A 25,462-nucleotide genomic window follows, 5' to 3' on the forward strand; every position below is an offset into this window, starting at 1 on the left:
ACAGTAAACGCATGAAGAGTGAGTGGAGTCAAGGTAGGGCTGTAAGCCTGTGGCAAGAAGAAGCTAGAAGATCATGTTATGTTTTTCATCTAGTAATTGTTTTCTATAGATTACTAAAAGAAAATTATGAGGCGCAAAGCTACACAGAGAAACCCTGTCTCGAAAAAAAAAAGGAAAAAATAAAATTATGAAGATTAGAAACATTTTAGAGTTAAAAGCAGCATATAGTCAATGTTCTACTGTCAACATACCTGCAGTATCACTATGTTTAAAGTTTTAACCTACACTATCTACAGGCTTTGTCACACATGCTTGTATTTTTTGCTCAGGGAGAGATCAACAGAGAGTGAATGTTAACAATTGTGATGCTACATCATCCTCAGACAAAAATATTTCTTCAAAAGTTGATTTAAAAAGAAGTCAGTAGCTGGGTGGTGGTGGCGCACGCCTTTAATCCCAGCACTTGGGAGTCAGAGCCAGGTGGAACCTATGTGAGTTCGAGGCCAGCCTGGGCTACCAAGTGAGTTCCAGGAAAGGTGCAAAGCTACACAGGGAAACCCTGTCTCGAAAAACCAAAAAAAAAAAAAAAAAAAAAAAGACAGTTAAATAAGGCCATTTCTTTTGAGGTTTTTCTCAGTTTGTAAGTTATTTTGAAATGATTTTTGTGTTTTAAAAGAATTAATAAAACCAGTAAGAAATAGAGCATAAGTTTCTGTTAGCTGGTTTATGGGAAAACCAAATCTATACCCAAAGGAATGATGCTAATACAGAAAGCATGTTCTTCTTAGGAAGTTTCAGTTTAAGTGTAGGAATTTGGGTTTATTTTTCTGTGACTTACTGTATGCAGTGAGATAAAAAGATGCTGTACTTATTTTGATTTTGTTACATAAAGTCCAGAAGTAATTTTGTCCTTCAGTATTTTAGGTATTTATACCATAAAACAGTACATTTGGAGTGAGACGTTAATGATTAAGTTATCTTTTACTTCTTTCCTTTACTATTATGTGATTTTTGAATTTTAAAACTTAAATAATAACTAACTTATATTGGAAATGATTTTTGAAAACTGTTTAATAATAGTAGTTATCACCCAACTTCAATAGTTTTAACTAGGGATTCTTTTAATCTTGTAAATTTGTTTTAAGGTTAAAAGCTGCTTCAGATTTCTCTGATTAACATTTAAAAATTAAACATAAGTTCTTTAAAGTTTGATTAGCTAGATGAGAACTTTGTATTCCACTGGAACTTTATTTGTAAAGAGCCATTGGCCGTTTTCTAGGTTTATATTATTTCTGCAGTAGACAGCATGAAAATACGCTCATGCTTGCTGCTCTTTGTCACTAAGGCACGGATTGTTCTACAGATTTAACAAACTTCATGTTTGAACTTAGTAACAGCTACCAGCCCTTAAGTGTATAAGTTCTTACCTTTCTTTGCTTTGTCCTTTTTGTATCTGAGACGGACGGGTGTGCTCACGACGTTTATTCTGGTTCTTCTACTGCATTGGAAAGGCCTGTGTCAGATGACTGCACTTCACTTTGTCTCAACCTTTGTACCCAGTGAACAAGTGATTGAGAAGAAGCTGGGCTTCTTAGCAAAAGATTGACTACAAGCCTAATTTCTTAAAGACATCGTGACTTTTTAGTGTAACAAATAGCAGTTTGTTTAGTTTTTGTGTTTTGTTTCAAAAGTTCATCAAATTTTAACAATTTAATTTCATGGCTTAAAGTATATAATATTGAGAGTATTTTTGAAAGATGTTTCTAAAGTAATGTGGGTTAACTGTAAAGCTATTTTGTATTTTGTTAGATTCAAATTAAAAGTATACTACCAAGTTTTATATTCCACTGCCTTTCAACATTGTTGTTTGCTCATTTTTATGGTACCTTGCTTTTATTAGTCACTTTACTGCCAGGTTATAACAGGGGCAAAGTGCTCAAGTCATCTAAAGACCTGACAGCCATTATATGCCTTCAGAAAATAAGATGCCTTCCTTGTGATGTAATCTTAATCTTCTGTAAATGTAGTATTATATAATATTAGTTCCCATCTAATTACAATGGACATAGGAAGAAACAGTGTTTGTTGAATAATGAAATGTAGAATGATTTTTTTCTCCAAAAAATAGTTCCTTGGTTTGTTAGTAAACTTGACAAAACTAAGATTGAAATAAGTGCATTTTGTGCTTCATATGTCTGTGTACTCACCTAAATTTTGGCAGTAGAGAGCACATTGTTCCATTGTAATTGTTGATGGTCAGAGGGAAAATATCATTGTGAGCCAAAAACATACATCAAAATTCCCAGATGTCTGTTATATTACCTTCACATTTTATTTGGTTATTCTGAGATGTTTGTAGGAAATGTTCTAAGTTTAGGTTCCTTTTGCTAGTTGTAGGATATGAATGTATAGAAGGTATGTGGATCTAATGGACTTACCTACTAATTGATTGAGGACAGTAGAAATTGTTATCTATGAGTGAATAATGGTAGGTTAATCAGACTTTGAAAAGCAGTGCGAAATTCATGATCTGGATACTAAAAATCTATGTTAATCAAACTCACTCTTTCCATTTTTCTTCCTTCTTTTTGTAACAGGCTCTCACTATGCAGTCCTGGCTAGCCCAGAACTCTCTGTGTAGACCAGGCTGGTCCGGAACTCATAGAGATCTGCTGCCTCTGCTGCTCTAGTACTGCATAAAGGCGTGATCCACCATACCTAGCAAATAAATTCTCTCTGCTTTCTTTAATGAAATGACCCCTGGTAGGTCAACCATACTCCAGGACAGGCTCCACTCCCAAGATAATTGCATAACACAAACTGCACTGGACTGGGGCAGGAGAGAGAACTCACAAGTTGAGGAGAGGGAGCTATGTGAGGGCAGATAGGGCAGATATGGAGGAATAGGGTAGGGATCAAAATTATATGATTCTCAAATAATTAATAAAAATATTATTTTTAAAAAGAAAGTTTCTGTACCCTATCAGTAATTGACTGTGTAGAAAATAAAATACAGGGCACACTTAGTGGTATTTCTTGTGATTATATTGTGATTGAATGATTAGGATAATCATTACTATTATTAGGAAATTAATGTATTATGGTGCTAAAATATGTTTGGTAAATACCCATTTGTCTTAGTTAGGGTTTTTATTGCTGTGAAGAGACACTATGACCATGGCAACTCTTATAAAGAAAACATTTAATGGGTGGCTCACTTACAGTTTCAGAAGTTCAGTCCACTGTCATCATGGTGGGGAGCATGGTAGCATGCAGGCAGATGTGGCACTGGAAGCTGAGAGTGCTACATCTTGCAGGCAATAGGAAGTCGATTGACTGTTACACTGAGGGAAACTTGAGCAAAAGAGACCTCAAAAGCTACCCCCACAGTGGCACACTTCCTCCAACATGGCCACACCTCCTAATTGGGCCACTCCCTTCAGGAGCCATTTTCTTTCAAACTACTACACTATTGTATTTAAAGCTGTAGGTAAAAGCTATGTGCATATGAGCACATGAGCACACATGCTAAGTGTGTGGGTTTGGTTTGTCCTGCTTTGGGTTCCACGGATTAAAAGATTATCAGGCATGTGCAGCAAGCACTTTGACTCACTGAGCCATCTCACCCAACCTATGATTTTCTTTTTAAAAAAATCAAACTGGGGCTGGCACAGTGGCTCAGTGCTTAAGAGCACTTGTTCTTGTAGAGGACCAGGGTTTGGTTTCAGCACCCACATGGTGATTCACAACCCTCTGTAGCTCTAGTTCCAGGGGTCTGAGAACCTCTTCTGACTTCCATGGGCACCAGGCACATGCATGGAGCACATACATACATGCATCAAAACACTCATTTACATAGGATAAATAAATCCTAAGAAAGTATTCATATTGCAATGTAGCTCTCCTTCTTAGCCAGTTCAGTCAGAGCTGCCTTGCCTTAAATGATTTACATTGTAACTTTCTATACAGAGTTTAATTTGATCAAAGAATGATGTGACTAAATGATGTTTGAAAATCACTGTTTTAAAACTAAAACTTATTTTTGGAGTATGATCACCAAAAGATAAAATGAACCCTCATATGTACAAGGCCTGAGATAATCTTTCTCTTTTAAGTACCTTTAAATAAAATTATTTGATTTCTTCCCTCAGTATACTAACAAGAACATTGCATGCTTTTGATTTCAGGAAGGAGAAACAGATCAGAAATGTAGAAGAAGAAGTTGAACAAGAAAAGCAAGCAGCAGATGGTATTATCAAAAATATGTCTCCTGAAAAACAAGTCAAGTACATAGAAATGAAAACCACAAATGAGAAACTGTTGCAGGTAATATTACCTTAGACTCTGTGCTAGGCATGTAGCACAATGCTACATGTACTCCAAGTCAGTTTGCAAATCAACATCAGTGTGCCTGAGAGCTGAACTAGACCACTCATCAGAATCTCATTGTAACAACGTCCTCAGCTAATTCCCATGATCTTAGAATCGTAAGAAGCACTGATATAGGATTTTTTATGTTGCATGATGTTCTTCTAGCTTTTAAAACATACATAATAATTTAGTTTTCTGCATCTTTCAGCTTTATATGTCATAAAGGTATATGAAAACACTTGGATGAACTTATTTAAGACAAGGTCTCACTATTTAGCCATGGCTGCCTTGAAAACTTGTTCTTTAGACCAGGCTGGTATTGAACTTACAGAGATCCACCTGCCTCTGCCTCTGTTTCCAAGTGTTGGGTTTAAAGTAATGCACCACCACACATGGCCTAAAATCTTGGATTTTTATGGCCTTTTAATGGAAACCTTAAAGGGACTCATAGGCCAGAGGCACAAGGACATTAGTTTTCTTTCATTTTTCTCCCTGTTTGGTAAGCAACAAACCTTTTTACCTCTTAGGCCCCTGATTTTTTTAAAGGAACAGTTTATGCGCCTACTGATAATCCTGTAGGAGTTAACCATCACCATGCTTATTCAACCCCAGATGACACTTCCCTGAAGGATTAGCAAAATATTGGGCCAATAACCAACTAATAATGAATATTGTTTATTTCCCAGATACTCCTTCATTTAATTTTAGTAGAACTTTTTTCTCTTAGACAAAATTTATTGTATAAAATGAGTCATTGAAGAAATATTGTAGAAATGCCCAACTACTACCAAAGTATATTAAATTTTATACAGGGGTTATGAACGACTAATTAATGGTTCTTTCTCTTTCATTTATCCCTCTTCTCTCCTCCTTCCGCCTCCTCTTCCCTTTTCCCTCTGTCAGTTGTCTGTGCCTCCCTCTTTCCTTCCTTCCCTCCCTCCCTCCCTCTCTCCCTCCATCCATCTTCCTCCCTTTGTCCTCCTCCCATGTATATATAAGTCTTGGCCCTAAAAACAATTAGGCAAAAGCTGTGAAAATGTGGCTGAAGATTAGAATTTTAAATCTTGATTTTGAACAATGACATCATTAGTTTGAAGGTTTCTGATAATTACTATGATCAGGACATTGGTAGGATAATTGTAACAAAATCTGAAGTTTTTGATGGTATGTGGGAAGGAGTTTAGAACTAATGGAAGGAACTATCCCAAATAGAATAAAACCTTGGTAAGTTGTAGTCGATATGAAAAGACAGAAATTGATATTTGCAAAGTGTATTACACTCAGAGGTGAGATATTAAAAAAATGAAGAAAACATTATTACTTTACATTTGCCTTTCTCTCCTTTAGGAATTAGATACACTTCAGCAACAACTAGATTCATTAAACATAAAAAAGGAGAGCCTAGAAACTGTGAGTACAAGTCATGGATTGCTTTGCTGTCACTAAGCTCTGAGAGATAATTTGGGGAACATTGACTCATGCGCTCAGGAGTTTACTTGCCGGAGTTCAGTGCATTTTCTTCCCATTCTGAACCACGAAGGTCTCAGATGGGTAAGAAGTATATTGGGTTTTTATTGTTGTTGTTTTATTTTTTTCTTTAGTAACTACTGCATACAAAGCAAATCATTGCCCCACAGTGCTGTGCAAAACTGTAACAGCGGTTTAGATACACTAAAGAAGACTAAAAACAGAGGGGGGCAGGTGGATTTGAGGGTATAACACTTGTGTTTTTCTTTACTTTTTTTTAAACTTTTATTGATTCTTTGTGGATTTCAAGTCATATATGCATTCTGATCCCACTTATCTTCCTGTTTCCACATTTTTTTAAAAAAGATTTATTTATTACATATACAGTGTTCTGTCTGCACATATCCCTACAGTCCAGAAGAGGGCACCAGATCTCATTACAGGTGGTTGTGAGCCACCATGTGGTTGCTGGGAATTGAACTCAGGACCTTTGGAAAAGCAAACAGTGCTCTTAACCTTTGAACCATCTCTCCAGCCCCTTCATCATTTTTTTAAAAACAGTTTTAGTTCACAAAATAAAGGCATGCATATGGTTTTAAAACTAAAAAAAAAAAAAAAAAAAAAAGGCATAAAATGTTTGTTTTTTACCCCTTTTGGATAGAACTAATTTGACATTTACTTCTTCCTTACCCAGTTTCATGAGCTGTTTGTACGTGTCACTGGTATGTTCATTTAATCTCCATAGCAATCCTGTACTCCTGTCTTGTTGTTAAAATAGTAGAAATGAGATTCATGTTTGGAATTGTGATATGGCACCTGTAGCACACCCCTGGCTTCCTTCCCTCCTACACATGTATTAATACCATCTTTTTGACTGTCTTTGAGCTACCCTTCAATACTTTAAATTAGTGCATTGTGAAATGTTTATGATTATAACATCCTTGCAAATGGAGAGGCTAGTTGTTTACTGGGGTTATTAATAATCTCCATTGAAAATGTACATTTTTAAGAAAGATTTAGTTTTAGTTTATGTCTACGAGTGTTTTGTCTGCCTGCATGTATGTGTACAACGTGCATGCCTGGTGCCTACAGAGGCCAGGAAAGGAGTATATAGTTCCACAGATCAATTGTACAATCAACAACTGGGTCAGATGTCAATATGTTCATTGTTATCACTGCAGTCACTTCTAGCTCTTTTTATCTACAAGAATTTGATCACATCTGTTCCATTTTTGAGATTATTTTTGTGAAAGTGGAGCTGTGGTAAATACACAATTGCTCTCCCTGCATTAGTTCCCAGTGTTCCTGAAACAAACGGTCATAACCTGGGCTAGTAAAGCAGTAAACACTTACTTTCTCGGGCTTGTGGAGGTTCGAAGACACGTGTGTCAGCACGGTTTGCTCTCTCTGAGCCTCTGCAAGGTCCTAGTTTCTTCCTGGTCACCGTTCACTGACAGTATTCCCTAAGGCAGCTTCTTCCTGCAGCTGCTACCTGTGCTCAGTTAGAACTCTCCGGGTGGGCTCCCTGTCTGTCTGAGGACATCAGTCAGGGTAGATTAGACAGCCTCGTGGCTTTCTCCTAATTTTCTGTCTCTACAAAAGACCAACTACAGTTTTCTTTTTTGTCCTCAGGAAATAGCACACTCCCAGGTAAAACAAGAGGCTGTATTGCTACATGAAAAGCTTTATGAGTTAGAGTCCCATCGAGATCAAATGATTGCAGAAGACAAAAGCATGGGGTCACCGATGGAGGAGAGGGAAAGGTTGCTTAAGCAGGTAGGGCAAGAAAGTCTTCTTTTTTGTTTGTTTTGTTGTTGTGTTTTTTTGTTTGTTTTTTAATTTTTGTTTGCTTTTTTTGTTTTTGGGTGTTTTTTTTTTTTTTTTTTTTTTTTTTTTGCTCTTTTGGTTTTTTGTTTGTTTTTGTTTTTGCTTTTGAGACAGGGTTTCTCTGTGTAGTTAGTCCTGGCTTCCCTGAAACTTGTTCGTAGACCATGCTGGCCTCAAACTCAGAGATCCATCTGTTTCTGCCTCCTGAGTGCTGGGCATGTACCCCACTTCCCAGCCATTCATTTGTTTTAAGAACTTTGAATTAAGAAGAAAACCAGTGTGATTGTTATCCAAAGACAATAGTTAGCTTCACCTCAATATGAAATACAGAGCCAAGAAAATGTAGAAAAATCTTAACTTTCGGGGTTGGGGATTTAACTCAGTGGTAGAGTGCTTGCCTAGCAAGTGCAAGGCTCTGGGTTCGATCCTCAGCTCCACCAAAAAAAATAAAGAAAAAAAAAAAGGAAAAATCTTAACTTTCTTAAATAACTTGGTTTTGGAGTAAATACTAATTTTTTGGTGAATATTTTAGTCATTATTTCATGGATACTTGTTAATTGATAATTTAAGTGGTTAGATAATCTCACAGAAAATAAGTTCTATTATTTATATTTATCTCTACAAAAAGTATTCCAAGTCTGATGACTTTGGTGGTTAGTATCAATGCCTTCATGAAGACAACAGAATTTTACCATCATATGAAATTACATATGTGGGAGAGTCTGAGGAATTCAGGATTCTTACTGTTAACTGACTCACGTTGGAAAATATGGTAACTTGACAGTGCATGGTAGGTAAGTGTCCAAGTTAGAGTTTATATAGCTATGATGAACAGGGCAGGAAATCTGGAGGCAGGAGCTGATGCAGAGGTCATGAACAGTTGCTGCTTACTGGCTTGTTCCCCATGGCTTGCTCAGTGTGCATTCTTATAGAACCCAGAACCATGAATGTGCCTACCACAATGAGCTGAACCCTTCTATTGTAGCAGAAATCTTAACAGTTCTTATTAATAAAATCAAACCTGAACCAGGTATTGGGGTGAACGCTGGAAGATCAGAGAAGCAGAACAAGCCACAGCTTCCTCACTTTTCGACAGTTCCTCAGCTGATCTGTTTCCTCAGACTGGAAGCTTCTGTGTCCTCACCCCAATGGCTCTCAGCTGAACTGATGCTCGAAAGCCTGAATGCTTAACTAGCCAAAAGCTTCTAGTTTCTGGTCTTCATGCCTTATATATCTTTCTGTTTTCTGCCATCACTCCCTGGGATTAAAGACTCACTTCTTGAGATTAAAGGCATGTGTCACTATGCCTGGCTGTTTCCAATGTGGCCTTTAACTCAGAGAGATCCCGAGGGATTTCTCTCTCTGGAATGCTAGGATTAAAGGTGTGAGTGCCACCATTTTCTAGCCTTTGTATCTAGTGGCTGTTCTGTTCTCTGACCCCAGATAAGTTTATTAGGGTGCACAGTATTTTGAGGAACACATTCTATATCAATCACAAATTAAGAAAATGTCAAATAGGCTTGCCTACAGCCTGATTTTTAAAAAAGTATTCATTCATTTATTAATTTAGAGACTGGTCTCTCTGTAACCTTTACTGTCCTGGAACTCACTATGTAGACCAGGTTGGTTTTGAACTCACAGATATCCACTTGCCTCTGCCTTCTGATAGCTGGTATTAAAGGTGTGTATGGTCACACCTGTCTTTACATCCTGATCTTGTGAAGACATTTTCCTAATTTAGGCTCCCTCCTCTGAGATGACTCTAGCTTGTGTCCAGCTGTCATGAAACTATCCAGGACAGTAAGTAAAAGTATATTTGAGGAAGAAGGAAGGAATCTGTGAATAGTTTCTTAGTGATGTTCTCTTTCAGATAGTCTAATAGTGAGTTTTTCTCTGCCCACTGTTTTCTTTTTATGTCTATATAGGTTAAAGAAGATAATCAGGAAATAGCCAGCATGGAGAGACAGTAAGTACCTTTGAAACAGGAAATTTCATATTCATTCATCTTTGATATTACATCCTAAAGTTTTAATATGCTTTATAGGCATTTTTCCTATAGTTCACATTAATGATTTATTGAACTTTCAGTCTCCAGCTTTTTTTTTTTTTGTTTTGTTTGTTTTGTTTTGTTTTTCTAGACAAAGTTTCTCTGTGTAGCTTTGCACCTTTTTCCTGGAATTCACTTGGTAGCCCAGGCTGGCCTCGAACTCACAGAGATCCGCCTGCCTCTGCCTCCCGAGTGCTGGGATTAAAGGCGTGCACCACCACCGCCCGGCCAGTCTCCAGCTTTTAATTCTGAGTCATTGCCTAATATTGCTTTGAAAAAATAGCTTTACGAAGGAAATGGCTTATGTACATTATATATTTAAAGCATACAATTCGGAGCTTTTTGTTATATTTACAGTTAAACAACAAGCACTGCAACTGAGTCTTCCTAACAAAATCCCATAGTTTTTAGCCATTGCTGTCCTTACCCTCCCTACTCTGTGTCCCTGTGTATTTGCCTGTTCTGGATGTTTCATATGTGTAATCACACAGCTTTTGGTCCTCTGTGGCTACATGCTTTCATTTAGCCTAACATTTTCAAGGATGGTCTGTGGCTTAATTCCATTTAATAGTTTATTGTATGTATATGATATGTTTTATTTATTCATCAGTTGATAGGCTTTGACTTATTTCTGTTTTGAGGCTATTAGGAATCATACTTACATGAACACCTATGAGCTGGTTCTGTGTGAGCATTTATTTATTTATTTTTTGCCTCTCTTATGTAAATGTTCAGGAATAGGATTGCTGGCTCATGTGGTTGGTTACTTTATGCATTTGGAGTCCAGTCTAGATCAAATGACTACATCAAAAGCATTGTAAATCCTATACAAATAGACATTTTACATTTCTGCCTGCAGTATATGAGAGTCCAGGTTTCTATACATATTTATCACTTAGTATTGTCTTTTTTTATTAGCTGTCATCTCATTATAGCCACGCCAATGAATGTGAATTACTATCTTTCTATGGCTTTTACTTGCAATTCCTTGATGGCTTCGGGTGTTGAATTTTTTTTTTCACGTGCTGTTGGCCATGAAAATATATCTTCTTTGGAGAAGTGTTTATTAATGTCCTTTGCAACGTTCTCATGTGAATTTATTTTTGATAGTATTGAGTAAAATGAGTTTGCATATATTCAAAATATAATTCACTCACCAGATACATAACAAAAATGCTCACATTCTGTCAGATGTATTTAATCTTTGATGATGTTCTGGTAGTAGTAAAGTTTTCAACTTGATGATGCTCATTTATGTATTTTCTTTTGTTGCTTCTAAAGTTCATTAATATTTTTTAACAGGTTAACAGATATAAAGGAAAAAATTAATCAGTTTAGTGAAGAAATTAGACAACTTGACATGGATTTAGAGGAACACCAAGGTAATGTTTGTGGTGTATTTTTGAGTTTTTAAAAATGTAATTAACATATATCTGTACAGACATATTAATTATGATCTCAGAGGCTTTTTAGAATTTATTATTTCTCTGTGAGACTCCTAACCTTAGGTACTGAAATATATCTACCAATATTATAAGTAGTATTAAAACAACTACTTGAATGACTAAAATTTTAAGTAACCCGGTGATTATGTAAGGTAAGTAGTTTTCTAAAGGAAATGGAGGGGGTGACAGTCATGTAACAAATCCCACAAGCAGCCCAGAGAGACTTGATTTTTCTGGTTGGGCTCAGTTATGAGGGAACAAGCTCTGATTGTCCATATTTTCCCCAGCTGAGGCCTTAATAGTAGAAGTTCTGTGGTGGGGTATGTGTGTATGGGAGAAAAGGTGTGGGTGCTGTAATTCCTAACCAGCTTACCCTTGCTTTAAACAGTTCCCTTAACTGCAAATGAGTAAATGTCTTAACTGCAAACTAGTAAATTTGCTCCTGGATTAACAAGGAATATCTATATATTCTTATCAGTTAGTGGGGGAAGTCAGGATAGTTTACCACTGAATGATAGTAGACATTCACAGTAGGGAAAAGAGTTCCTTTTCTTAAACTTTGTTTTCACTTTGATTTTAAAGATGGTATTTATGCCTTTTTGTTGTTATGTAAAGGATATTTGTTTCTGCTGATCCATTGCTTACCTGACAGAGCACTCTATAAGAAACCTTTGAGTCCTAGCTAATCCATTTTAAACCTATGAAAGCTCTGAGAATTAGTAATTTGCTAACTTCTCCAAGTTAGTGAGGAGTAGACTAGACTTAAACCAGAGTTTTACTGACTCTAAATCTTAATTCCATTGCCTAATCATAAGTTTGATTTTCTTATTCAAAGTACTTCATTTGTGAAATTAAAATGTTCTTAGAAACACATAGTTGTATCCACTTGTGGTTACTAATGGTCTTAATAAAGCTTCTAAGGTCAGGAAGACATTAGTTTAGGTAAGTAAAGTTGCCTGTACTTTAGTGTTCTGATCTGGGAAATGAGTATAATGGTAATGTCTCACTAAGGTTTATGTATTAGGTGGCATTTGTAACAAAGATAGGCTTATAATACACTAATACTAAGGTCATGTTAACTTAAAAATGTATTTACTCATTGTTTTCATTAACAAGATTATGTGTATTTATTGTTTCTAGCATGTTCTGAAGTATGGATACATTAGAATTGCGCAGTCCAGCTAGCATATTCATTTACTTCACACATTATTTATGTAATGAGAGCAATTCAAAATCCACTCTTCATGATCTTTAAGAATATACTACATTGTTGCCTCGCATGGCAGTACACACCTTAAATCCTAACACTTGGGAGGCAGAGGCAGGTGTGTCTCTATGAGTTTGAGGTCAGCCTGGTCTACATAATGAGTTTCTAGGACAGCAAAGTCTACATAACAGAGAAATCGTGTCTCAAAAGAACCAAGGGGGAAAAAAGAATATATTCATACTATTGTTGTACAGTGGATCTCTTCAATTGATTCTTATCTTACAACTTTTTGTATCTTTTGTCTATGTTATTTCATTACTGTTGTTTTTTATATATGCAGAATATATGTATTCTGAGAAATTCAATGTTTTCAATTTTAGAAACTTTACAGATTGCATCCTAAGTGTTTTTCTTCCTAAACTATAATTTATAGTTTTATTTCTACTAAAATGATACATTTGGGAAGTAAAATATATTATTAATTGAACTTGTAAGATAAATAGAATATGTAATGCTTTGCTTTTTTCCTTTGTTTTCCTTTTTTCTTTAAAACATTTGTCTTTTTTATTAATGTAGACTAAAACAATCCATAATTGTGTAATAGTGATAAAAGCACATATAAGTATATGTAAATGTATAATATGGAAACAGATGTACATGTGTAAATTCACAGGTAAGTGAATTGATGTATCAGGGATTTTTGTTGCTACTACTCTGCTGTGATCCTCCTTGGTTATTGCAACAACTCAGGGGTTTGTAGAAGGTGACTTGTTAGAAGGTTACTTGTTAGTTCAGGACCTATTTACTTTCTGCCTGAACTATTGCAGTAGCCTCCTAACTGGTTACTCCACCTACATTCTTGCCCCTTCTCAGTTTTTCCAATATAATTCTGCTAGAATGATTTATGTAAAATGTGGCTCAGTGTCATTGTTTTGTTTAAATGTGGTTCACCTTGATGCATAAGGTAACAGAATTTTTGTATGTCAAATTAGTTCTTCTGTAGTCTGATCTATCAGCCTCCTGATCATCCCATAGTCATCTCTGCTCTGTCCCTCTTTTAAACCAGGTCTTGTTAAACCAGGTGTAGTTCAGGCTTGCCTAGAATTCACAGTATACTGCAGGCTGGCCTCAGCTTCCCAAAGCAGGGATTACAGATATGAACCATCAGGCCCAACTCTGTAGCAATTTATTAATAACAGTCTACTTCTGTTCCATTATGTTTCTCCTTATTACCATTCATTCAACTATATTATGCTCTAACTTTTGACTTTCATTGCTTTCTTTTTAATTGTTTTTCTGTTCACCTGACTAACTTCTTATCCAATAAGATTTAACTCGGGCAGGCCGGAGAGATGGCTCAGTGGATAAGGGCACTGGCTGCTCTTCCAAAGGTCCTGAGTTCAATTCCCAGCACCCACATGGTGGCTCACAACCATCTGTAATGAGATCTGGCACCCTCTTCTGGCCAGCAGGCATACATGCAGACAGAGCACTGTATACATAATAAATAAATTGTTATGTATAATAATTATGTATTATACATAATAAATAAATCTTTAAAAAAAAAAAAAAGGATTTAACTCAGGCATCCTCTTACTGAACATTACTCTGAACTTCCTTCCCTAACTAGTTTCTAGGCTTAGCTGAGTAACTTTTCTCCTTGTTACTCGACCACAGTGTATCACAGTAGCTTACTTATGTGTTTGTCCTCCTTCTTAGATTGTAAGCCCTCAAGGGCAGGGACACTTATTAACTCTCTTCAGTAATCTAGTTCATCAGCACTATATCTGGTAAATAAATGCTTGTGGAATAACCTAAACAATCCAGAATTTAAGAGAGAGGGAACTGTACAATGGACTAAAGGTGAAAATTGAGCTCTGATGTGTTCTTTGGGTCCTCTCATTTTAGATTTTAGTTTTGCACTCTCCATAGAAAGCTTGACTACAGAGATTTTATTACTTTTCCAGAGGATCCCTATTTGAATTCATGTTTTCCAGGGAAGTATAGATTTTTGTCTATATCTTCATTTCCACCTGGGATGGTTAATTTGATTGTCAACCTGATTTAATTAAAAGCAGTTAAGTTAGTGTATCTATGAGAGTATTTTCTGTGATGACTACCTTAGGGGGTAAGATCAACTGAAATGTTGACAGTACCATTGCATAGGATGGGGACTCCAAATGGCATAGACGTTTTCTCTCTCTGCTTCTCAGCTTACATGATTTGTTTTGTTCTACTCCACCATACACTCCTTGCCATAATGGTTGAAACCTCTGAAAATAAGCCAAAACAAATTTTTTCTCTCTTAAATTAATAATAAAAATGAAAAGAAAAACTATTATAGAAAATGGGTACCAAGTTGTTGGGGTCCACAGAGGTTTTCTAGTGAGATCTGAGCTTGCTTTACCCAGCAGGGCTGCATAAGGGGATAGATTGACCACATGTATAGTTACTAAGTGTTTGGAAGGGTCTGCACTTGGCTGTGCTAGGGGGAGGTCTTTTGCTCCACCCCTTGCCATTTCTATAAATAGTCCTTTAGCAGAGATAGAAGGGGCTGGTGGGTTTTGACCCAGGCCCTCCTGAGGCTATCCTGTGTTTCTGTCTTTCTCCTCTATATTTCTCTCTAAATCTCTTATCCCTCATACCTCAAGAGTAGTACCCTAGGGGGAGAAAAAGTGGGAGCAGGTCTCCCACACCCAGCTGGGTGTGTTGATACAACTTGATAACCCCAGTGCCCAGAAAGCTGAGGAAGGAGGATTGCTTTAAGTTCAAGGATAACTTGGGCTACATACTGAGTTGAAGGATGGCCTGGGCTATACTATCTGAAGTTCCTTTTTACTCGCCTCTCACAAAAGAAAATTTCTAAAATAGGAGTGTGTTGTGGCTATGACTAAATTTGGTATATGATCTTTGAGTCTTTGGAATTGATTTATAGGAGGGATTTAGAAAAGTTTGAAGACATGATTTAAAGAACACCAGGAATACTTTAATTCTGGTAGGAATTAAGAAGAGCAGGATACCAATAGTAATACAAACAGTAAAGAGTATGCTCATGAGGTTTTAAATGGGAACAAGAACTAGATCATGCATATTTTATTCTGGCAATGAACTTGTTTGTGATTTGTCTGTGTCCTGAGATTATGCTGAAATTTTAAGGACCGACTAGGTAATTGGGGAGAGGAAATTTCAGGGGAACTCAGCATTCCGGCGATTGTATAGCTTATGCTAGCTGCTTTTTGCCAGATTGACAGTGAGAATTGTGAGCAAAAAGCAGAGTGGAAAGATCTGAAAACTTGCCCTGTCTTGAGAATGCATGTAAAGTTAGGACCAAGGAAAGTGTGGCCCTTGAAAAGATTACAGCAGCCTGAGCCACCAAGTAAATATATCTTTAATTGCTCCTTTTTTGCTTTTAATTAAGTGCTTGCTACACACTGGCCTCAAAACCTTGGTGATGTTGCTGACTCAGCCTCCCAGGTGTGAACCAAATTACTTTTTAAAGTGTTACTTTTGTATGAGCAAAGGAAAGTATGGAAAAATCATTGTTGTCTCGAGTAAGACAATCAGTAAGACTATAATAAAATAGACAAAACAGGGTATTTCTAGAACCTTTTCTCTCAAGGCTTATTTCTCATAGTCTTTCTCGCCTCTTCTTCACCTGGAGCTAAGGAGGAAACCAGGGCCTCTTGTATGATAGCCACTTGCTTTTGGGAAAACAATTGCTAGGAAATATTTTATTTTCATTCTAAATTAATACTTGAGAGTTTACATTTCATGCTTTAGTCCCCCACTGTAACATTGCTTGGTCCATTTAACCTCAAGCTAGACCTTTGTTTTTCTCTTTACTCTTTTACATTAAATAAATTCTGATAATAACAGTATTTCCATTATTCATGCATGTCCAAACCTTTTGTGGGATAGGTGCTGAAGACAAGTAAGTAACTTTCTGTGCAGAATTGCTGGGGTTTTTGAAATCATGTGGTTTTCAGCTTTACCCATTGCTAGGTTAGGCTGAAGCTTTTTCAGGTCTGCTAAATTAGTTATCAGTTGTTCATCTGTTTCTATTTTCCAAACTTTTATTTCTACTTTCTTTTCTATTCCCCATTCTTGGGAGTTTATATTTTAAAAAGCAAACAAACCAACAACAACAACAAAAAAAATCAGCTTTTTATTGTAGCTTTAAGAGGGCTTATTGGAAGTGGGTGTTCAGTTGGCCGTAGCGGTGCACTTTTTTAACCCCAGCACTCAGGAGGCAGGCAGATCTCTTGAGTGGGAGGCCAGCCTGGTTTACATAGTGAGTTCCAGGACAGAAGTGTGTGTGCAAGCTACTGACTTTACTGGAAGTCCCTAATTAGAAAATTAACTTAGAATCTTTAAGAGTTCATTACCTTGAATGTGCTTCATTTTTCTGGTTTTTAGTGTTTTGTGGGTGTGTGTTTGTGTGTTTGAATGCAGATGACCATTCTCATACACTTTCATTGACTTTCAGTTTGCCTCAGTCATCCTTTCCTGCTCTTAAAACTACTATTTTTTAATCATAATATGGTAGCAAACTTCTGTAATCATAACAGTTGTGAGGGGGAATCAAGATTTCAGGTTCTTGATCCAGCTGGTATCTCCTGCTCCCCTAAGCTCTCTTTCCCTCTATCCTTGCCCTTCATTACCCCCTACCCCCATGTCCAGTTTGCTCATGTAGATCTCATCCATTTCTCTGTTGTTGGGGGATCCCTGTGTCTTTCTTAGGGTCCTATTTTCTAGGTAGCCTCCCTGGAGTTATGAGTAGCAGTTTAGTCATCCTTTGTTTTACATCTAGTATCTTCCTATGAGTGAGTATATACCATGTTTGTCTTTCTGAGTCTGGGTTACCTCACTCAGGTTGACTTTTTCTCTTTCCATCCTCATGATGTCATTATTTTTCTCTGCTGAGTAGTACTCCATTGTGTATATGTACCACGTTTTCTTTATCCATTCTTCAGTTGAAGGGCACCTAAGTTGTTTCCAGGTTCTGGTTATTACAAACAATGCTGATACGAACATAGCTGAGCATGTGCCCTTGTGGTATGATTGAGCATTCCTTGGGTATATGCCCAAGAGTGGTATAGCTGTGTCTTGGAGGAGTTTGATTCCTAATTTTCTAAGAAAGCACCATATTGATTTCCAAAGTGGCTATACAAGCTTGCATTCCCACCAACAGTGGAGGAGAGTTCCCCTTTGAACAGAGAGGGAGAACAGGGAAAAAGAGATCATGATATATAAAGATCCATGGGAGTAGGAAGAAGCAAAGTGCTAGAGAGGTCCCCAGAAATCCACAAAGATACCTCCACAATAGACTACTGGCAGTGGTCGAGAGAAAGCCCGAACTGACCTCGTCTGGTGATTGGATGACCAAACACCCTAACTGTCATGCTAGAACTCTCATCCAATGACTTATGGAAGTGGATGCAGAGATCCTCAGCCAGGCCCCAGGTGGAGCTCCAGAAGTCCAATCGGTGAGAGAGAGGAGGGATTGTATGAGTGAGAAATGTTGAGACCATGATTGGAAAAAGCACAGGGACAGTAGCCAAACTAGTGGAAACACATCAACTATGAACCAATAGCTGAGGAGCCCCCAGCTGGATCAGGCCCTCTGGATAAGTGAGACAGTTGATTAGCTTGAACTGTTTGTGAAGCCCCCCCAGGCAGTGGGACTGGGACCTGTCCTTAGTGCATGAGCTGGCTGGGGCCTATGCAGGGACACTTTGCTCAGCCTGGGAGGAGGGGACTGGACCTGCCTCTACTGAATCTATCAGGTTGAGCTGAATCCCCAGGGGAGTCCTTGTCCTGGAGGAGATGGGAATAGGGGATGGGCTAGGGGCGGGGGTGAAGGAGGGAGGACAGGGGAATCCATGGCTGATATGTGAAATTAAATTAAATTATAAAATTAAAAAAATACAATTAAAAAAGATTTCAGGTTCAAAGGACATGCTACAAAGTGAAACCCTGCCAGAAACAAAACAGTGCCCAAGCTGGGTATGCTCCTGTGGTCTCAGAAGGCTAGGTCAGAAGAGGCTAGGCTAGAGGGTAACTTGAGACCAGGAGTCAGAGGGGAACCTGAGCAATGTAGTGAGACCTTGATATATCTATCTGATATATATTTGATGTAATGAATTCAAACAATAAAAAAGCATATGTGGTAAAAAGTTGTCTTTAAACTCATCTAAGTCTTCAGAGGTAATCATTGTTTATGTTTAGTCTGTAATTAGATTTATTCTAAAGTTATAAACATTTTAAAATGAAGTATAACTATGTAGTTTTTTAAGCTTGAGTATTTCCTATTAACTATTACATTGGTTTCCTTTCTGTTGCTGTGATAAATTACCCCCAGAAGAGCAACCTAAGGAAGAAAGGGTTGATTGTGGCTTTAAGTTTGAGAGGAGATAGAGTCCATCATGGTAGTAGGAACATGGGGCTAGCCCAGCAGTCAGGAAGCCGAGAAATCACATTGCATCCTCACAGGGGAAGTTGAGAGCCATGATGAACTAGGACCAGGCTATAAAACCCCAAAGCCTGCTCCAATGCTCTTACTTCCCTCTAGCACAGCTTTACGTTCCAAAGGTTCCACAACTCCCAAACAGTGCTGCTACCTGGGGACCGAATGTTCAAAAATATGAGCTTATGGGGATATTTCATACTCAGACCACAAAAACTATATAATGTACATCATTCCATATGAAGATGCATATTTCATTTACCCTTAGGAACTAAAGGCTCAAGAATGATGCTGTTGCATATTAAGCACTGTGACAACCATTAGCTGCCATCACACTTGTGGTTGTATAGTATTTACTGTCTCAACGTTGACATTACAGCTATTTCTAATTTTTCATTATAAAAAATGCATGATAGGGTGTAGCATGAATCTTAAGTGTTCTTATTAATGAAACTTAAACCCGAGGTCAGTTATTGGGGTGATTGCTGGAAGATCAGAAACACAGAACAAGCCACAGCTACCTCACCATGCCAGTTCCTCAGGTGATCCTTTTTCCTCAGGTGATCCTTTTTCCTCAGGTTGGAAGCTTCTGAGTTCTCCTCCACATGAATCTTAGCTGAACTGTGTTGCTCCAAAGCCTGAACGCTTAACCAACCAAATGCTTAACTAACTATATGCTTTACTCCTTTAGTTCCTGGTCCTCACGCCTTATATACCTTTCTCTCTCTGTCCCCACTCCCTGGGATTAAAGGTTGGGTTTCTGGGATTAAAGGCGTGGGTCACCATGCCTAGCTGTTTCTAAAGTGGCCTTGAACTCAGAGATCCGGCTAGCTCTGCCTCCCAAGTGCTGGGATTAAAAGTGCACCACCACCACCGCCCAACTTCTGTTAAGGCTTACTCTTCCTATTTTCTAGCCACCATTTTTGGCTTTGTTCTAGTGGCTGTCTGTCTCTGACCCCAGATGTGTTTATTTCAGGGAACACACAATATTTCAGGGAACACAATACCCACCACAATGGGGCCTGGCGGTGGTGGCGCACGCCTGTAATCCCAGCACTCGGGAGGCAGAGGCAGGTGGATCTCTGTGGTTCGAGGACAGCCTGGTCTACAAAGCGAGTTCCAGGACAGTCTCTAAAGCTACAGAGAAACCCTGTCTCGAAAAACCAAAAAAAAAAAAAAAAATGCATGATGGCCATATGCCCTTAATCTCAGTATTTGGGAAGCAGAGACAGGTAAGTTCAAGTTCAAGGCCAGCCTGTTCTATGTAGTGAGTTTGTGTACAAGGGCTATATAGTCAGACCCTAACTCAGAACAAATAGTCATGCCACAGATATTCTTGTACATCATGTTTATTAGCATGTGTATTCTACAGAATAAATTTCAACAAGTGAAATTTTAACCAGAATAAATAGAGTTATTTTAATTTTGTTAATTTCTCCAAAAATTGAGCCATTTACTACAACTAGGAAGTTTTATGTGGACATTGTTATTCACCAATACAAGTTATATAAATGTCCTAGGTTTTGTTAGTTAAAGTAATATACCCACTCCATGACAATTCCAAACTTCTGTGACTATTGCCAAGGGCCTCAATATGCAGTTTTATCAAGATCCATAAGGTGGGGCTAATTTTCTGAGAATCTGCTTATGTAGATTAGACTTAACATACTGTTAACAAGGTACAGTCACATTCACACACTTTTGCAAGAATGTTTGATCATTGTTCCTAAAATTTATGCTTTCATTTGTAGAATCCACTATTACCCCAAATTTGGATAGATAGCATGATAAATGTCCTGATTATTAATCTATCACAGACATAAATATCTGATATGGCAGTGTGGTAGATACAATAGACATACACATGAAGTATGTAGGGCCTCCAAATCACTGTCCTAACATGAGATAATTACTTATAACTTATTCCATAATGTATATGCAGCTTTGAATAATCAAAATATACTTACTTTGCCTGTAGGATACTACTTTTTTTTTTGTTTGTTTTAGTTTTTTTGTTTTTTGAGACAGGGTTTCTCTGTAGCTTTGGAGGCTGTCCTTGAACTCACTTTGTAGACCATGCTGGCCTTGAACTCACAGAGATCCATCTGCCTCTGCCTCCCGAGTGCTGGGATTACAGGCGTGCGCCACCACTGCCCAGCTCATTTTTTTTATATAAGGTATCTGTGTAGCCCTGTCTATCCTGTAACTTGCATAAGATACTGCTTATATAGATTGTTCATAAAGCTTGTTTTAGGAGTCTTTTATTAGTAGTGGTATACAGGTAAAATAAAAAATTAAGGCAAAGTATTTGTAAATCCTACAACTAAACATGTCTTGACTTGAGTCCACACAGTGCTACTTTTAACTGTTTGATCTTGGACATGTTCTTTAGGTGCACCCAATCCAACCTCACTTTCTTCATTTTAAAATTTTTTTCAGTTTATTGTTGCTATTGGTATGTGCATAATTGGGGGGAGGGTGGAGAGAGAAGTGTTGTGAATTCAGGTGTGTGTATGCCATGAGGTGTGTATGGAGATCAGAAGACAACTCTCAGGAGTTGATTTTCTCCTTCTGTCATGAGTTTTAGGGATTTCACTAAGACTATCCAGCTTGCAAGACAAATGCTTTTATAAGACCTCAGTGCCATCTCCTAGCCCACTTTCCTTTCCTCACCTTTAAAAGGGAAGTAAGAGTTGTTCATGGGACTACATGCCTATAATCTCAGCACTTAGAAGACTGAGGCAGAAGGATTGTGAGTTCGAGGCCAACCATGGAACTGCCAAGGGATGGGTATATCACTTTAACTAACAAAAACTAAGACATATACATATATATATAAAACTACAGCGATGAGGTACAATTTCTACATAGTGCTTAAGGCCAGTTCCAGGTCAGCCTGAGTTACAGAAGCAAAACCTTATTTAAAAGGCATGAGGTGGAGAGGGGGCATAACATGAGTGCTTACCACTTAAGATTTTTGTGGTAAAAAAATGAATGTGTGTGTGACTAAGAGTAGCAATAAAAAAAGTTCTCACATATTAGTTGTTAGCATTGTTATCATGAATGCTATTACCTTGTACACTGAAACTTGAGTACTTTGTCTGGTTATTTTCACAAGCATATCTTAGAAAAGCATTTTCCTATTTGTAATTTGTTCAGATAGCACCTACCATTACTAGCTTGTGGATTCTCAGTATATATTCAAGGAAGAACAACTCATTGAATATGGACATCGGCTTAGTAACACTATCTGGTTTTCATTGGAGTTGTGTTATCTTAACACCATCTGAAACAGATTAGGAATGCAGAGTCTAAGACCCTACCTGAGACTTCAGTTTGAAACCATGAGGATAGGGCTCAATATTTTGTGTATGAGCCACCCTCCTAATAACTTGAATTCATACTAAAGTTTGATAACCACTGCTTTGGAAAATAATTGAGGCCCTCATGTTGTACTTGGTACATGCCACTACTAAGATGGAATCTAAAATACTTACTCTGTGGAAACAAACTTCTACATAGTTGTTTGCTTTCCTTGGAGATAGAGGCTTTTAACTGTAACTTCGTACTTCCCTATTTTGAGAATTTGGACTTGTTTGTTTTGTTTTGTTTGTATTTGAAGTAGCCTCACCAAACCCATGGTGGTCTGACACTCACTGTGATGGTTAATATAATGGTTGACTATCTAGAACTACCCAACAAGCTTTCTAGGCATGGCTGTGAGGGATTAGGTTGAGGTGGGAAAACCCACATTACCTAAGGGCAGGGCCATTACATGGGGTGTCGCCTACACTGAATAAAAAGGAGAAATCAAGCCACACACTAGCATTCACCTGTGTTTGCTTATAAAGTGTAAACCTGATGAGACCAGTTGCCATGACTTCTTTGCCTCATGGACTGTACCCTTCCTGCAAACCATCAAGCAGTATGTAGACATTGTCCCTCACTAATGCAATATATATATTGTAGCCCTAAGATAAGTAATTAGTATATGCAAAATCCCCCTGCCTTAACCTCTCAGAAGCTGCCAATTCTTACTGTGTATTTTAAAGTGTAACTTGTAGCTTAGGAGTATTGTTGTTTCTCTAACTGAAAACAAACATCTTTGGCAAAATCTAAACTATTTTGCAGGTTAGATGATGCCTAAAGTGAAAAGTTAGTTTAAATCATCATCATCATCATCATCATCATCATTATTATTATTATGGTTTTTCGAGACAGGGTTTCTCTGTGTAGCTTTGTGCCTTTCCTGGAACTCACTTGGTAGCCCAGGCTGGCCTTGAACTCACAAAGATCCGCCTGGCTCTGCCTCCTGAGTGCTGGGATTAAAGGCATGTGCCACCATAAATCATCAATTTTTATGTGCTCATTTTAACATAGCAATTTAAAAATATTCGAAATAGGCATTTATTGCTTACTGCTACATTGACAGGAAAGAAGTAGGTGAAGGGGAGATTAAATATAAAAATATGGAATTTAGTAGGATATCCAGGCTAACTGAAATTGAACTAGGAGAAATTGTCATGGCTCACTAATGCGTGACAATGTTAGAGGAGATCTGAAATAATAGCTCAGTATTAATTAATGTGGTGTCAAGCAGCTAAAATCATAGTTTGCATTAACAAAAATTGGTTATTTAGACTGTAGGAAGTAGTAGTCTTCTTGAAAGATAATGAACAAGAACTCATTCATGGAGATCAGAATGGTAATAGAGAAGCTATTCCACGGGAGGAACAGTAGAAGTGAGATGAGTAGGAGATAGTTTGCCTCAGAGAACCCAGGTACCGAAAGAAATTGATCTGGCTGCTGATATCGTAAGTGAGAGAGCAGTGAAACCACTGAACTAGACTGCTGTGTGGGTATAAAGAAGAAAGGTTTATTGTAAATATGGAACTGCCTCATGGCTATTTCTCAGGTGGTAGAGCATAGCTAGAGGTGTTTGGGGGAGTCCAAAGCTGCCATGGCTACCTCTTGGGAGCAGAGAGAAGTGAGAGGGTAGGGGAAGCCTTGCATGTTATAAAGGGACAGAAGATGCAGGGAGGCAGGTATGCAAGCCAGAACAGCCTGGGAACTAGGGGACCAGAAGAGCCTGGGTTGCTTGGATATGAACCACCAGTACATGTTAATAGGGACCAAAAGTAGCCTGAAGGATAGCATGGGCTTTCATATATACCACAGGTATTTGCCAGTAGGGAACCAGATGCCCTATTCACTAGAGGTAAGGGGAAATAAGGGAAATAGTTCTTCCTGGAAGACAGAAACACAGGTTTCTGGGAAATGACCAGGCTGAGCTAAGCCTAGACTGTGTTAGTTCTCAAACCCCAAATCCTCCCCAAATGGTAGTGCCACTAAATGACAGTCTGGACTGTGTTCTCCCTGCATGTGTATCTGTACACCATTTGGGTGCAGTGCTTGTGGAGGCCAGAAGAGGTCATTGGATTCCCTGGAACTCGAGTCACAAGACAGTTGTGAGCTGCCATGTAGGTGCTGGAAATCAAACACATCTTCTGGAAAAGCAGCCAGGGCTCTTTAATCACTGAGCCATCTCTCCAACCCCATTAATATAATTTTTAAAAGATTTTGTATGTGCATGAGTGTGTGTGTGTGTGTGTGTGTGTGTGTGTGTATACACACCTGTGTAAGTGCCTCTGGAGTCCAGAAGAGAGCACTGAAACTCCTGGAGCTGGAGTTAGAGGTAGTTGTGAGCCATCCAGTAATGAATACTAGGAACTGAAATCTGTTCTTCCTGAAGAGCAGCATCTTAACCACCAAAACATCTGTCCAGCTCTAGATACTGATTTTCTACTGAGAAAACAGCATAGACCAGTTCACTAATGTTCTGACTTGTCTCTGTCTCAAGAGTGATCAGGAATTTTTGTTTTGAAGCTTGGGAATCTTCTGAGATTTGCAGAAGCTCCGTGTCATCTAATCCCACTGGCCAGGTGTGTAAATCAAGATGTTGGCCAGATGTGCCTTCCTATTGAGTATATTGGCAACAAGAAGGGTGGGTTTGTGTGGAATGGAAGAGAGGACTCCTAGGTTCCTGACTTACATAATCGTAGATGGAAAGACAGCCAAAATAATTAAAAATAAAGGGGTACACATTTTGAGGGAAACTGCTGATAAGTTTAATATATATATACTGTGTTTTAGGTTCCCAGGAGACATCTAAATACTAATATAGTACGGAATTAGATTAAAGAATTTGATAATTGGGAAACAGTTAAAATCACAGGACTAAATGAAATTGTCATCAATATAGTACAGTTACGGAAGTCAGTTCAAGGCTAGAGAGTTGGCTCAGAAGATAAAGGCACTTGCCCCACGCATGGCAACCTAAGATTGATCCTAGATCCCACATGGTAGAAGGAGAGAGCCAGTTCCCACAAATCTTTTTCAAAATGACCTTCACATGTGTTTGTGGCACATATGAGTGCATATACACAAAATATACATGTAAAAAATCAATTGAAAAGACTCAGGTTTAAATGAGGAGAAGCCCACAAGAAGTCAATAATCTTTTCAAAGAAAAAATGCTTTAATCAGATCTGTGAGATTTTCTGTATCAGATAGGAAGATACAGAACATAGATTACTGGAGTTTTAGTGTCTGGAATGGCATCCTCTCCTGCT

At 38.0% G+C, this 25,462-nt stretch overlaps 1 protein-coding gene across 2 annotated transcripts in view; it reads left to right on the forward strand.

Moving 5' to 3' along the window:
• Positions 1 to 25,462, forward strand: part of Ift74 (intraflagellar transport 74) — an 85,602-nt gene that overhangs the window by 39,043 nt on the left and 21,097 nt on the right. For both annotated transcript variants that reach the window (XM_036177666.1, XM_036177665.1), the window contains exons 9-13: positions 4,188 to 4,326; positions 5,719 to 5,781; positions 7,471 to 7,614; positions 9,591 to 9,631; positions 11,015 to 11,094. In XM_036177666.1, coding sequence (XP_036033559.1) covers positions 4,188 to 4,326; positions 5,719 to 5,781; positions 7,471 to 7,614; positions 9,591 to 9,631; positions 11,015 to 11,094 — 467 coding nt within the window. The remainder of the gene's footprint in view (positions 1 to 4,187; positions 4,327 to 5,718; positions 5,782 to 7,470; positions 7,615 to 9,590; positions 9,632 to 11,014; positions 11,095 to 25,462) is intronic.

This window comes from Onychomys torridus, chromosome 2, assembly GCF_903995425.1.
Source record: "Onychomys torridus chromosome 2, mOncTor1.1, whole genome shotgun sequence".
Taxonomy (NCBI): Eukaryota; Metazoa; Chordata; class Mammalia; order Rodentia; family Cricetidae; genus Onychomys; species Onychomys torridus.